We start from the raw sequence: 14,774 nt of genomic DNA, 5'->3' as shown, positions 1-14,774 counted from the left end.
GCTGCCCGCTGGGCATTCAACTAGTATTAAAATATATTGCGACATAGAGTAGTGATTTGTCTGTCTGTAACCACGCTGGGAGCGTTGGGATTGAAATTGATTTTTATTGAGCAATAGTTCGACTAAAATTTGTTGTTCATATTTTATTAGTAATATAATGCCGTAAACTGATATCAATAAATCATTCAGCTCAGGCCATTTTAAAAGAAAGGCTGAAAAAGTGTTCGTTTGCATTCTGCAACGCATTTGCGGTATTTTTCATGGCATCAGCTAATGTAAAATTTTATGATTAATTTGTTATAAAAATATTTTTTATGGACTGTGTGGTTCAAAAGTTATGACGGTTTATAAGCCGCCTCGACAAATAATAAATTTTATCAAGTTACAGAAAAGTTCTAGAAAAATACATTACTTTATACGGGAATCAAACCCGTGGCACCCGCTTGTAACACCAGCGCACTACCATCACCCATCTACCCTAGTGATTCACTGGATAATTCTCCATATACTGATTACTCATGACAATCTCTCACAGTGCACAGGATTGGCAAGTGTACTAATGAACATAAAACTAATTATAATGAGTTAAATTACATTTTAAAAAGAGTAGATTTATAAATGGGTAATAAATAAGAGGTATTTCTTGCTGTTTTATGTTAGCGACACACATACAGAAGTTTAGACACGACTATCCGTAAGTAGAGAGATGCATTGTGGGACATCTCTAACTTACACCAGTTCAGAGGTTAGAGAGATGCATTGTTGGACATCTCTAACTTACACCAGTTCAGAGGTTAGAGAGATGCATTGTGGGACATCTCTAACTTACACCAGTTCAGAGGTTAGAGAGATGCATTGTGGGACATCTCTAACTTACACCAGTTCAGAGGTTAGAGAGATGCATTGTGGGACATCTCTCTAACTTACACCAGTTCAATTTTAAACATTCTTTTTTGTTGGTTTTTCATTCACTTTTCTAGTTTCTTTTACGAAACTGTCTGCTCCGAGAAATACTGAATATTATGTTTCGTGTTGAAAATTACAATTAATAGATTAATATTTGCTGGAATTTTACATCATAAGTGGAAAATTCATGTTTTAATGCAGTAATAAATAGACACTTGACGATATGCCTTATGATGTGAGTTTATTGCTGCATAGTAGCAATGATAGGCTTATATATCTTGTTACTAACAGTTTGGTTGACAACATTTGGGCTTACCACTAAAGCCTTTGCAGCTCTTCCTGCAAAGCCATATATGCCAACCATCAATGCCTCATTAGATAATATTGTAGTACTCTGTCCACAATCCACTGTTCTTCATTGTCACTTCTTGCATGAGTTGATTGCAGCAAATTATTTTAGCAAATTATTTATTTTAGCAAATTATTATTTCCTATTATTCACACGTTAAAAGGATTTTATGAAGATTTGCTCAGTTGTGTGACACAGTGACTGCGTGACACTCAGCCATCACTGGCTTTAATTCACTATGTTTCCATGGTGCGCAGTACTGCGAAGCAGCCCCCTCCGAAGTCGAGGGGATTGTACGTTTCCATGCTGTGCAGTGGTTTTCAGCAAATACCGCAAATTAGCCCGAGAATAGAAATTGTATAAATCGAATCGCCTGATGGAGAAATAGAAATGATCACGGATACCGAACGTCATAAACGGTCTTTTTATGATTCTGTCGTCATTATACTTTTATTTACAATACACATTCACAAGGTTTTACAAATCTTAACACACTTTTTACATAGTATTATATTTTTAATAAGTATTTTTAAGTAATATATTATTTAAACGTTAATTTAGGACTTGCCACCTATTTTTCGAAAAGTGTTGGCATCGATAACAAAGTCCAGGAAAGTAATCACCTCATCATCCTCGTGAATGCAGACCATAATTAAATTTAGGTAAAAGAAGATCGGAAGAATAGTAAAAAAAACAAGATTAGCAGGACAACCTTTGTACTAGTTTATGGCCCTCGAAGAATCCGTCTCCACGGCATGAGAGCTATGCGCAGCCACTGCGCAGTCGCTGTTTCCTTGCTGCGAATTTGCACTGGCTTCGCACTGATCAGTGCGCAGTGATTTCAGTGCGAAGACGCCGTTTCCATGATTCGGAGATAGCGCAACTCCGAAGCACTGCGCATCATGGAAACATAGTGATTAACTTTATGGCAGTGAGTTGTCTGTAGCTCCACAATGTAATTTCTAGTTATTTTTGTAACTGTCTGGGAACTTTGTTGCCCGTAACACTCTTACAGAGCGCTACTTGAAGTATACATAAATAACTCGACAGGGGAAGTTGTGTATGGTGAATCTATGAAGGAAAGCTGTTAACTCTGTTACAGGAAGTCGCTATCAAAGAGTCGTTGCTAGCCTCTGGCAGGTCACCTACCAGGACATTCAGCTCCCCAAACATAAATGCAGTATGTATCTCTAAGTTTGAAGGTCCAACTATAATATAGGCTATAAAGTAGCATGTTTGATGGGCTGGTAATATAGTTCATACAGTAGCATGTTTGATAGGCTGGTTATATAGGTCATACAGTAGCATGTTTGATAGGCTGGTTATATAGGTCATACAGTAGCGTGTTTGATGGGCTGGTTATATAGGTCATACAGTAGCATGTTTGATGGGCTGGTTATATAGGTCATACAGTAGCATGTTTGACGGGCTGGTAATACTGGTTATACAGTAGCATGTTTGATGGGCTGGTAATACTGGTTATACAGTAGCATGTTTGATAGGCTGGTTATACTGGTTATACGGTAGCGTGTTTGATATGCTGGTTATATAGGTCATACAGTAGCATGTTTGATAAGCTGGTTATACTGGTTATACAGTAGCATGTTTGATAGGCTGGTTATACTGGTTATACAGTAGCGTGTTTGATGGGCTGGTTATATAGGTCATACAGTAGCATGTTTAATAGGCTGGTTATACAGTAGCATGTTTGATACTACCACGAGTATAGTCATAGCTGCCTCTAACTTTTAACCTGCTGCCAGAATCAAACAGTTGATCCCAGCTTACTTGTTGTGCTGTTGTTGCTGTAGTTTATTTTCACTAATATAATCCACCCTTATTCTGATTATTATTTTGATTGATGAGCATAAGGAAAAGTAAAATGAGTGTACATGTAGTCTATCAGCCACCTGCTTTCCCAATATCATCATGGCTCAACGCTGATCGCTCAACGCTGATCGCTCAACGCTGATCGCTCAACGCTGATCGCTCAACGCTGATCGCTCAACGCTGATCGCTCAACGCTGATCGCTCAACGCTGATCGCTCAACGCTGATCGCTCAACGCTGATCGCTCAACGCTGATCGCTCAACGCTGATCGCTCAACGCTGATCGCTCAACGCTGATCGCTCAACGCTGATCGCTCAACGCTGATCGCTCAACGCTGATCGCTCAACGCTGATCGCTCAACGCTGATCGCTCAACGCTGGTCGCTCAACGCTGATCGCTCAACGCTGATCGCTCAACGCTGATCGCTCAACGCTGATCGCTCAACGCTGATCGCTCAACGCTGATCGCTCAACGCTGATCGCTCAACGCTGATCGCTCAACGCTGATCGCTCAACGCTGATCGCTCAACGCTGATCGCTCAACGCTGATCGATCAACGCTGATCGATCAACGCTGATCGCTCAACGCTGATCGCTCAACGCTGATCGCTCAACGCTGATCGCTCAACGCTGATCGCTCAGCGCTGATCGCTCAACGCTGATCGCTCAACGCTGATCGCTCAAGTGTTCTAACCTAATAAATCAATATCTTATTACGGTTGTTGTACTCCTATTACTCCTTATTCCTTACTTATCATTGCAACACAATATTAATTCTTATATTTTGCTATGTAATCTAGTGCGTTTCTTTTTTTGACAGCTCTTCAGCTGACTGCCCCCTTAGACAGCTGTCTTTATCATTTCCGACTGTTAATCATCTCTCTTATATTTTATTGCTTTTAATAGATGCTAGACGCTGTCTACGGCTCTCTACGCACTGGAGTCGATGTATGTTTTCAGTCTGCTATTGCTCTTACCTGTTCCTAATGCTCCGCTGGTAGACTCTTTTATATAGCACCCGCTGTCTCCACCTTATTTTACCGGTACTCGCTAGTACTCAGACCAGTAACTCACTAGTTAATTACCGGTATTCGCTAGTACTCAGACCAGTAACTCACTAGTTAACTCTCTGCACGCTGTCTAACTCAAGGCGAGGGCTGGCAAAGCTTTTATAGAAGCCAACACTGGGCTTGCTTCCTTCTATGCATTCTATGATGTAGGAATGATGGAGAGTTGTCTGTTCTTTATTCTTATTCAACTGATTCAGTTCTCTTTCTATTGCCATACATGGCTCTAAGCTTTGCTGGTTGCATAAGCTTGTATTTGCTCAGAATTGAACACGACCTTAAAAATATTTTGAATGATCGCTCTGATAGGTGCTCACATAATTCTTGTCTCTGATAGGCTCTCACGTCATTCATGCCTCTGATAGGCTCTCACGTCATCCATGTCTCTGATAGGCTCTCACGTCATCCATGTCTCTGATAGGCTCTCACAACATCCATGTCTCTGATAGGCTCTCACGTCAGCCATGTCTCTGACAGGCTCTCACGTCATCCATGTCTCGATAGGCTATCACGTCATCCATGTCTCTGATAGGCTGTCACGTCATTCATGTCTCTGATAGGCTCTCACGTCATTCATGTCTCTGATAGGCTCTCGCGTCATCCATGTCTCTGATAGGCTCTCACATCAGCCATGTCTCTGATAGGCTCTCACATCAGCCATGTCTCTGATATTGAACTTTTATCTTTCTCATCATCGGTTTCCTGTTCTTTCACTTCTGAAGACATGTTTCTATCTAGGTTCTAGAACCTAATGGCATTTCATCGAAATGTCTGAGAGGTTTTATAAACATATCAAATGCAAAGGAGCTTTCAGCTATCATCAATAAAAGGTCAACCGCGACTGAGCTTTAATAGTTGAAACAATCAGCACATTATTTTGTAGAGGGCGTTGCATTTGACTCGCTGACCTGAGAGTATTAGAAGAGAAATAAGTATGATATATTGATGATTTCAATACCCTAGGACACTTATGTATTCGCGGCATCTAACTTTCGCGTTTTCGCGGTGTCATCCTCTCGCGAAAGTTTCATGTGCGAAACTAAACTATCATAACAAACGAGTGAAAAAGCGAAACTAAATAGCTTTGTTCATTGATACTGTATAATTGAATTTTATAACGACATTTATTTTAACGTTTTTAACGACCACTATAGCATCGTTAAAATATAAACCGACAAAATAATTTGACTATCAAAATTTATTACGTTATTATTTTGCAATTATTTAGGATTATTTTCCCATTAGGAATGATTTATAATGATAGGAATTTGATGTCAATGCACATACATTAGTTAGCGTTATCGTTTGCTGGAGACATCAATCAATGCAGTGAGCACCGTGTGTTGAAAGAAAATAAGACACATGCACTGACACTCGCAGTACCACACAAGCAGCATGGCTCTGGAAAGGTTTGGATTCACCACTGACACCTCTTCAATAACTTGTAATTTTTTGAGATTTGTTTTGTTTTAAGTGATGTGACTGACGAGACGTTTTTAAATTAAAATAGGCAAAACATGACCGCAGTTAATACGCTCAGAAAAAAACATCTTTTCCTTTTGAGCGTTTTAACAAAGATCAATTTTGCGGATTTTATTTCAAGTTCATTCGGAGGCTTTTTACGCTTTCGATGGGACACGGCCAAGCGGGTGATTGATAAAACTTAATCTTTTGCAAACCTTTATAAAAGTCGTTAACAAAAATATTTTGCCTCTGATGATGATAATAATGATGCCTAAGAACTACTAGAATTTGATGTTTGTCTCTATGGCTTGGAATGAAGTGACATTCTACAGCGATAAAAACCGTGTCCATGGCCGTTGGGCAAATAACTTTTCGAATAAAGGATGTTGAGGTCGAGTTATTTGAAGGAATTTATCATTGCGTTGGAACTGACCAAACAAATCCATTTGAGTTGACCTTGAGATGAAATGTTACATTTTATCTGAGGGCGAGTTTTTCGAGTTGGACTGTACTTACCGTAAAAAATTCCCAAAAAGTTGGGGCGGCTCAGCCGGCCAGCTGCCCCAGTGAAAACTGGCCTGTTGATAGTCCAAGAAACAAATGGCAGCAAGCGATCAAATTGCATTATCGACCTTGCCCACACCATTCTACCTGCGGTTCACAATTACAAACTAGTCGCAAATTGAAAGTTTTTTATCAGTGAACCGAACCTGAGGAATATAATTATGTTTGTTCCACTGCATTTATTTTCACATCACTATATTTTCGCACTCATCAGAGCTGCGAAATTAAGTTGCTTCGAAATTTTACTATGTGAGCTACTCACGAAACTAAATACTAGCGAAATATAAGTGTCCTAGGGTAGGTAAATCTAGTAGCCCGAGCATCTGAGTAAAAATGCAAACTGTTTGTGAGCTGCGCCAATGACTTAACTGAATCTAGTCAGAATATACCACTAAACCTAGCTTCCAAGTAGTTGGATTACAAGAGTGCACCACCACTCCCAGCTATTATTACCCACCCTTTCATAAACATGAAAGGGTGGGTAATAATAGCGTGTAACTAAACCTGCGGTGTTACTGTCTTGTCTTATAGATGATGAAGGCGAGTACCTCTACTCCGACATTCACAGATAAGATGCGCTATCCTCTGGTAGGTTTCTATGTACTATGTATTGTTACTTGTAGGAGCTTAGCCTGTGATTCGCTGTTATGGCATGAGTTACAGTTAAGGCTTTAGAAGCTCCTTGACAGAATTCTGGTATACCGGCTATGTTAGTAAAAACCTTTTTTGCTAAAGCCTGTTTCCTATATCGATTGCGAGACCCTGGCGGTAACTTGCGCAGCAAAACACTTGCGACGCTAGGCTCTGCGGCTTCTGTTCACATATCCATCGCTAAACATAATCCAGCTGCATCACTAAACATAATCGCATAAAATATTTGCTCGCCATGCCATTTCAATAATGGTGACTTTCACCTGTACAATACATTTCTGGAAGGTTTGGCTTGTGGCTTTTTGAAATTTGAACAGCGCTAAACTGTTTCGTTGACCGCCGGCAACTACTCGGCGTGTAAATTCACATTTCACCGCAATAACCTGTTGTGCTGTCTGCCGGTGCTTTGTGGCGTATATGGGTACCAGGCTTAACATAGCCGGTATACCAGTATGTTAGTAAAAACCCTTTTTACTAACATGTCTAAAAATGCCATTTATGTAAGGCTGCGTATAACCTTTAACTGATTTACACAATTAGAAATTTTTGTATCCTATATTTATGCTCCAGTTCAATTTTGGATTTGTCTCCCCTGCCCCTTCTATGATGATATATTGAAGTGTTGATGAAAAGGAAGTTGAAATGCTGACTACACAATACTACATATGCACTACATATGCACTACATATGCACTACATATGCATTGTATATAAGCCTATGTTATCATACATGTATTTTAGCCAAGCTAGGACTGTCATGTCAGTTATGGAATATTTAAACAAGTCTGATTCCAACAAAACAGCTTTACAACTCATCACCAAACTTATGATTTTTGAGTTATTTTGACAGCGTTCACTAGTGATATAATATTGCATTTATTGAGAGACAGTGCAATGACTGAGTTTGTTAAACAGTTATGTAAAACAACAACACATTTACATATAGATTAGTAGGTTTGTACTATGACTAGCACCTACACATGTTGGTGGAGTAGTACTATGACTAGTACCTACATATGTTAGTGGAGTAGTACTATGACTAGTTCCTACATATATTAGCGGAGTAGTACTATGACTAGTACCTACACATGTTAGTGGAGTAGTATTATGACTAGTTCCTACATATCTTAGTGGAGTAGTACTATGACTAGCACCTACATATGTTAGTGGAGTAGTACTATGACTAGTTTCTACATATCTTAGTGGAGTAGTACTATGACTAGCACCTACATATGTTAGTGGAGTAGTACTATGACTAGTTCCTACATATCTTAGTGGAGTAGTACTATGACTAGCACCTACATATGTTAGTGGAGTAGTACTATGACTAGTTCCTACATATCTTAGTGGAGTAGTACTATGACTAGCACCTACATATGTTAGTGGAGTAGTACTATGACTAGTACCTACATCGATTGTTTTAAAAAGAATCTTGAACTTGTATGTTTGTTGCAAGAATTAACACTCTGGTGTTTTGATAGTCATGTAAATATACAATAACATAGATTTAATAAATTGTGTAAAGATTAATTTCTCTAACTAGCTAGAAAGTTCTGTATACAAATAACCTCAAGCAGAGGTTATCTATGACAGAGCCGCTTTCAAATGTTGCTAAGAGAGATCTAGGAGTACATCTCTTCTAAATTCAACATGTTGCTTGATGAGATCTAGGAGCACATTTCTCTGTAATTACTGATGAGTATGTCATGTCATATCTACTGCCTGGCATCAACTTGTATTGTTGTCATAGGCAAGGCTTAGCGAGAGCTTTCAGGACTTGTCACGACACGTCATGAAAACATCAGCCAGTGTGAGCAGCCCCCTTGCACAATCGACTGCTTCTAAAGCATCCTCTAGTCTGGATGACAGCGTGTTTGCATCAGATAGCGCTGTCAGCCACTCTGAACGTAAGTGGCTATATCTCTTTTGCTGCAAAAGTTTACTAAATCAGCTCTTATATGGTTACTGCTGCCTGCGAATGTAATATTAAGGATATATAGTATGACAGATTTGTTATGATAGCCAAGTGTCCGCCCATAGCTGAGGTATGTCTGAATGGATAAATATGCTGGTGTCTCTTCTCATTGGCTGCATCATGGCTTCTTGCTCGCTCATTGGCTGTGCTCCGCTTCCAAGCACTCTTATTGGCTGTAGTACGCATCAATTTTAGTCGCATCTTATTCCAATGCTGTAAATTCTGCTTTGTGATTTGCTGGTCTGTGTCAGATTGCTCCTCGTTTCGAAGTCAGTGCACTAATTTGGAACTTCGCGATTGGCTGAGTTTTGTCATTCTCAATTTTGTTATTCTAGGCGTTTTGCCCGTATTGAGTTACTCAAGACCTCCTATTCATTTGCCCGTATTGAGTACCCTAGGACACTTATGTATTCGCGGCATCTAACTTTCGCGTTTTCGCGGCAACAGCCTCTCGCGAAAATTTCATGAGCGAAACTAAACTATCATAACGAACGAGCGAAAACGCGAAAATAAATGGCTTTCTTCATTGATATTCACAATAAAATCGCCATATTAGAAATGCAGGCAATTTTCGTGTGTGGTTGGCTCATTGGGCAAGTTTTGCTAAACTCATTATAGCTAATACACCGACTTAGCAGCTTGGCAAAACAAATTATGATAATAAATTTTTTTTGGAAAAGCCTAGACAAATGAAGAAGATGATGATATTAGTTTAGTCATTGAATTTGTAACTGATGAGGATGACAGTCTGGTAGGAAAAGTCATAAAATTGAATAATAATTATTGTGGTGATGAATTTTATTACCAACCAGAAGCAATAACAACCCGGTGCCATGGCCACTGCGGCACCGTGTGCTATAAATACTTGAATTCTAATATTGGTACCAATCAGTCACTGCGGCTTTGACGTCATTGATAGTCTAGGAAACAAATGGCAGCAAGCGATCAAATTACATTATTGATCTAGCCTACACATTTCTACCTGCAGTTCACAAATACAAACTACCGTACTTTTCGGACAATTAGCAGCTACTTTTTTCTGATGATTTGAGCCATGCGGCTTATAGGTAGGCCTACAAGGGTGCGGCTAATCACTGTGGCTTTTTCTTTTCACCTTTCTGCGCACTAACGGGAATCTCCAATTAGTGCACTTTTAGCTGTGAAAGAAAATAAGAAACAATGCCTCACGGTACTGTCCCGTTAGGCACTAAGTTAAAAAGCGTCTGATAATACGAAACTGTCCCGTTCTGCACTGTTCAGTTTTAAATGGCGTTAAAAAGCACAGTCCTTAGTTCTGCGTCCTATAGTAAGGTGCGGCTTATGCATTGTTTTATTATCGTTTTTGGAAAATAAAGCACATGTAGCTTATATAGAGGTGCGGTTTATAGTCCAAACAGTACGGTAGTCCCAAATTGAAAAATATTTCGTACCAGCGAACTGGACTTGAGGAATCTAATGTTTGTTCCACTGCATTTATTTTCACATCACTATATTTTCGCACTCATCAGAGCTGCGAAATTAAGCTCCAGCAAAATTTTACTTTGTATGCTACTCACGAAACTAAATACTAGCGGAATATAAGTGTCCTAGGGTAACTCAAGACCTCCCATTCATTTGCGCTAGTTCTTTGGTCACCTCAGTAGTCCGTTATTAAATCTAGCTCTCTCTCTCTACCATGTAAACCAAAACAGTTGTCTATGCATGGCATTTGATTCCATGCAATGATTTGCTTATGGTTTAATATTCGTCTAAATAGAAAATTAAAGTTTGTTTTAGTAAGATGTGTTCAGCTTCAGTAATGCAAAGTCTTCAAAAGCTTTTACGTATAAAAAGGATTGTTTCTTAAATCATATTGTTTATAGGAGGGCTAAATCAGCTAAGAACTATTGGCAGCCTAGTTATTCAATTGTCAAGCTGTGCTGACTTTGAATTTACAATTTTGTCTGCGAGTAATGCATTTGAAACGTTGGTTTGATTAGATTCTTGATTAGAACTGACCTGGACTGTCTTTGTTGTCTGGAGCTCTCTTATTGTTGAGGAAGGGTCCTCACCTAGCGATTGAAATTCTCCTGATCTGCTTTAGGTAGTCAGAATTGACAAGAAGTGCTTTAAATGGATATGCTGTGATTAATTAATCATTGTTGATTGATTAGAATCTGCTGTTTGTTTGGTTTTGCTGCATGATCCAGATAAGATGCTAAAATACTCTAGGTTTGGCATCGATGTTCTTACATCAGCTGCTGGGTTAATCACCAGCATTCAATGTGTATAAGGGCTGCCTTTGTTGTTGATCTACAAATTACACTTTAATTTCACTTTGTACATGTGTTCAAAACAAACTGAAAATATAGAATATAATATAAAATAAATAACATACAGGTTCAAATACATATAATATACATTTATATATATTAATATAAATATGTATGCTGTAAAACCTCTATTTGAACACCACCCTTTAATTGGACGCCACAAACCAGCTATTTGACTGCCACTTGACATTCTTTGTTTGGTCTTTACGAACCCATAACAGAAAGTGATGGGTAGAGAAATTGTCCACGAAAGGGTACTAACATGACATGGTTACATTAATAACAATTAACTCTTTTGTTGCTGCTGTAGTGGCTGCCATGGTCTTAGGGACGGTGTGCTTGAGAAGATCGATCAGCGCAATCATCACAACTTTACGCTGATTCGAAGTCACTTAGGTCTAAATCCGATCCATTATCTTCCGATTCGTTCATAATGTAGCTTACGACCTGATATGATGACTTTAAAAAGTTTCGGCAAACGATGAGTATAGTCTTCAGGAACACCATGCGATGTAATAGCAGCCATTTTCCAACTCCAAAGCTTTTCAGTTTTTTCCTTAAAACTTTGAAAGAACTGTCGAAAGAAGTAATAACTTTATCCATTTAGTACCTACTACTCAAAGTAGTTCCTTGTTTAACTCAGTCTAATATTTTGACGTATGTTAAAAACCATTTAGCGAAAATACTGAGGCTGATGGCATTAATGGCGATCTGCCTGAAGGAGAGCGCAACATATAGGCGACATTAGCATCGCTTCACCCGTAAAAAAGGTTAAATTTGTCTTTCCAAAATTCTCACCAGCAAGTCGAAAAATAAAGCGCCAGCCTCTAGTTGAACGTCACCCCGAAGAGAACGCCACTATAAGGGTGTCTCTCTTTCTCTCCCTCTCTCTCCCCCCTCTCTCTCCCCCCTCTCTCTCCCCCTCTCTCCCCCCTCTCTCCCCCCTCTCTCCCTCCCTCTCTCCCCCTCTCCCTCCCTCTCTCCCTCTTTCTCTCTCCATTTCCTTCAACCATGACTGTTCTTGGCTGGTTTCAACAGTGGTTTGCCATTGCCTTCTGTTGGGTGTTTTTATTCAACACCATCATTAGATAGCTGGCCATTGGCTCACTGAGGAGATCCTCTGGCCATTGGCTCACTGAGGAGATTCTCTGGCCATTGGCTCACTGAGGAGATTCTCTGGCCATTGGCTCACTGAGGAGATCCTCTGGCCATTGGCTCACTGAGGAGATCCTCTGGCTATTGGCTCACTAAGGAGATCCTCGGGCCATTGTCAGGTTTTGCTTTTTAGTCCTGCAGAGTTGCTAGTCACCCTCCTCACCATAAGGGGATGATTGAATAATACAGCACCGTGGACCTCAAATAGTGGTTCTATAATAATATAAATACAAATAAAAAACTGAAATTGTTGTACATGTACAAGTTACACAATAATTTCAATTTGTATTTGCCCTGGAATTCACATAGACTGCTAGGGTGTGTTGAGACGACTTGAGGCTTTTATCCTTGCTGCATCCTAACATGGAGCCTAATTATGACCTACAATAAATGCTGCTCGAGTTGCAACTCTGTCTAGCGGATGTTATAATTAAATATACAATAAATAACTATAATATATCTTAGTTTAACTTGACCTGAAAATTTTTTCTTAAGAACTTAGCTCTAACAGGTGCTTTAGTCTAAAGGATTTTATTATTGGTCAGTGCAGTGGACTCGAGAGGGCAGTATAACAGAGAGGCAGCGACTTGCAGTTGTTGAGACATGCTCAAAGGTTACGCCAAATTTGGCTTGCCGGAATAACATCTATAACATGTAATGGTCATTTATCTGGGAACCATTTGCGTTGATTGATTGGTAAATGTTCCTTCTATCTGTTCCCTCATCATTTAAAATCTTTTAAAGTTGTAGTATGTTAAAAAAGGGCTGAAGGTACTTGACTCCGCTTGTTTACAAGGTTTTTGTAAGTCAACTAAGAACAAGAAACTTGAAAATTCTTAAGTTACTAAGAAAAATGACCAACTTGCTCTGTGAGTATGCTAGTTGCAGAGCTGGTATTTCAGGCATCGGCGCATCCCTAGCGCGTCATGAGCAGGTACTATATACTGTACATCTTTGCATCTGCACTTTGTTCGCGTAATTCGTACTTCCTTTGCTTTACAGTCCAGTCTCAGCATCTGTCAGAGTCATGCTTTGATTTGAGAGCAGGTTTGAATATTTCAGAATATTCCGGCATATTCGGGTTTATCTCGAAAAGTGCTGAGATACATCTTATTATGGCATCATTTTCATTTTGACCAGGCTTATTCTTTTCTTTAGCCAGTAGAGGCCTCAAACTTTCTAACAACATTCACTGTACTCGCTGAGCTGTACTTGCTGAGCTGTATTCGAGTATATCAGAGGCACATTCGGGCGCTTCATACATTTTTTCATAATTTAAAAGTTAGTTTAGTTTTCAATTGAAATCATATAAAAATCTCTTGTGTTTATCACAAATTGAATGTGAAAGGCCACCTTTTTTAGAAACAAACTTGGTTTCTGTAAGTTTGAAATTAACGAAATGTTGTGTTCTGTTTCCCCAATTATGTAGAGGTAATGTTGAATGCTTTATTCAGCCTCTGATATAATACAACTCCATGAAAATCTTTGCAAACGAGAGCTGCATTTGTCTGGTCTCTATGGAAATGTAGCCTGGACACTAACATATTCTAGTCAAGCCGTTACAGCCTCTAACTTCTCACATCCATGTTGTATCATTGTGCAGAGTTTCACCTCCCAGTTTGCCCGTTGTCATTCAGCTCTGTACTGAACATAATATGCGAGTGTTCAGGAACTTCACAAGCAGTCGAAAGCCGATTCTGCTGTAGTTGATCCTGAATACCCCTTGGAGACACAACCTCTACTAATCATTGTAACTCGATATAGTCAAGTCTTTATTTTTTAATACATGAGAGTGTAGTTAGTTTAATGTTATGCCGCTGTTATGTTACTGCTGTGTGAAGGCTGTGCGAAGGCATGACGTATGACTGGTATGCTGGCAGTCCGGCACGCCATGAGAGATCGTCGGGTATAACCTACAATTATTCCAAAATACCGGAAGGTGGGTGAATGACGCCGATAGTAGCATGCCTGGGCTGTAAATTTGAATGTCTGAATTTCAATCTCATGCGATGAAGTCTTTTTCTTCAACATCCAATTGTAGCTTCGAACAGACAGACATGCCTCGTATTATAGTAAAGATAACATGAGAGAGCATTTCTTCTCTTGCCGGTCACAAATATTCAAGATCACGAAGGAAATTCTATCGCTGTCAAATTGGTCATTCATGTATCAAACCTCGGGTCTGACTTGTTTTTTTAATGTTGCGCTTGCGCCACCTTAGGCCAATCTGGGCCGCTTTTAAAAAAACACCATTTTTTCGTGACAACTGGGTTGCATTATGCATTACAAAACAGAAATCATATGTACATAGTCAGTAGCATGATGAACGAATGTCATGAGAAAAGAGATTGATCGCAGTCATATTCGCATATTTCATATGCGCTGTTCTGCGTCTGTGGGCTGCCTGTATGTCTGGTGTCATGCTGTCATGTCATTCTCATGTGCAAGTTTTATGCTGATGTCACCAGTAACAATAACCAGCAATTTTATGGTAGTTTCTCGTC

At 39.5% G+C, this 14,774-nt stretch overlaps 1 protein-coding gene across 4 annotated transcripts in view; it reads left to right on the top strand.

Moving 5' to 3' along the window:
- LOC137388862 (kinesin-like protein KIF13A) overlaps positions 1-14,774 on the top strand; it is a 136,948-nt gene that overhangs the window by 106,346 nt on the left and 15,828 nt on the right. For all 4 annotated transcript variants that reach the window (XM_068075331.1, XM_068075330.1, XM_068075329.1 and 1 more), the window contains 4 exons: positions 2,358-2,435; positions 3,990-4,031; positions 6,710-6,766; positions 8,579-8,735. In XM_068075331.1, the coding sequence (XP_067931432.1) occupies positions 2,358-2,435; positions 3,990-4,031; positions 6,710-6,766; positions 8,579-8,735 (334 nt within the window). The remainder of the gene's footprint in view (positions 1-2,357; positions 2,436-3,989; positions 4,032-6,709; positions 6,767-8,578; positions 8,736-14,774) is intronic.

The sequence above is a fragment of the Watersipora subatra genome, chromosome 2, assembly GCF_963576615.1.
Source record: "Watersipora subatra chromosome 2, tzWatSuba1.1, whole genome shotgun sequence".
NCBI classification, from domain to species: Eukaryota; Metazoa; Bryozoa; class Gymnolaemata; order Cheilostomatida; family Watersiporidae; genus Watersipora; species Watersipora subatra.
Note: the sequence above shows the minus strand (reverse complement) of the source record. Positions and strands in the feature narration are given on the sequence as shown.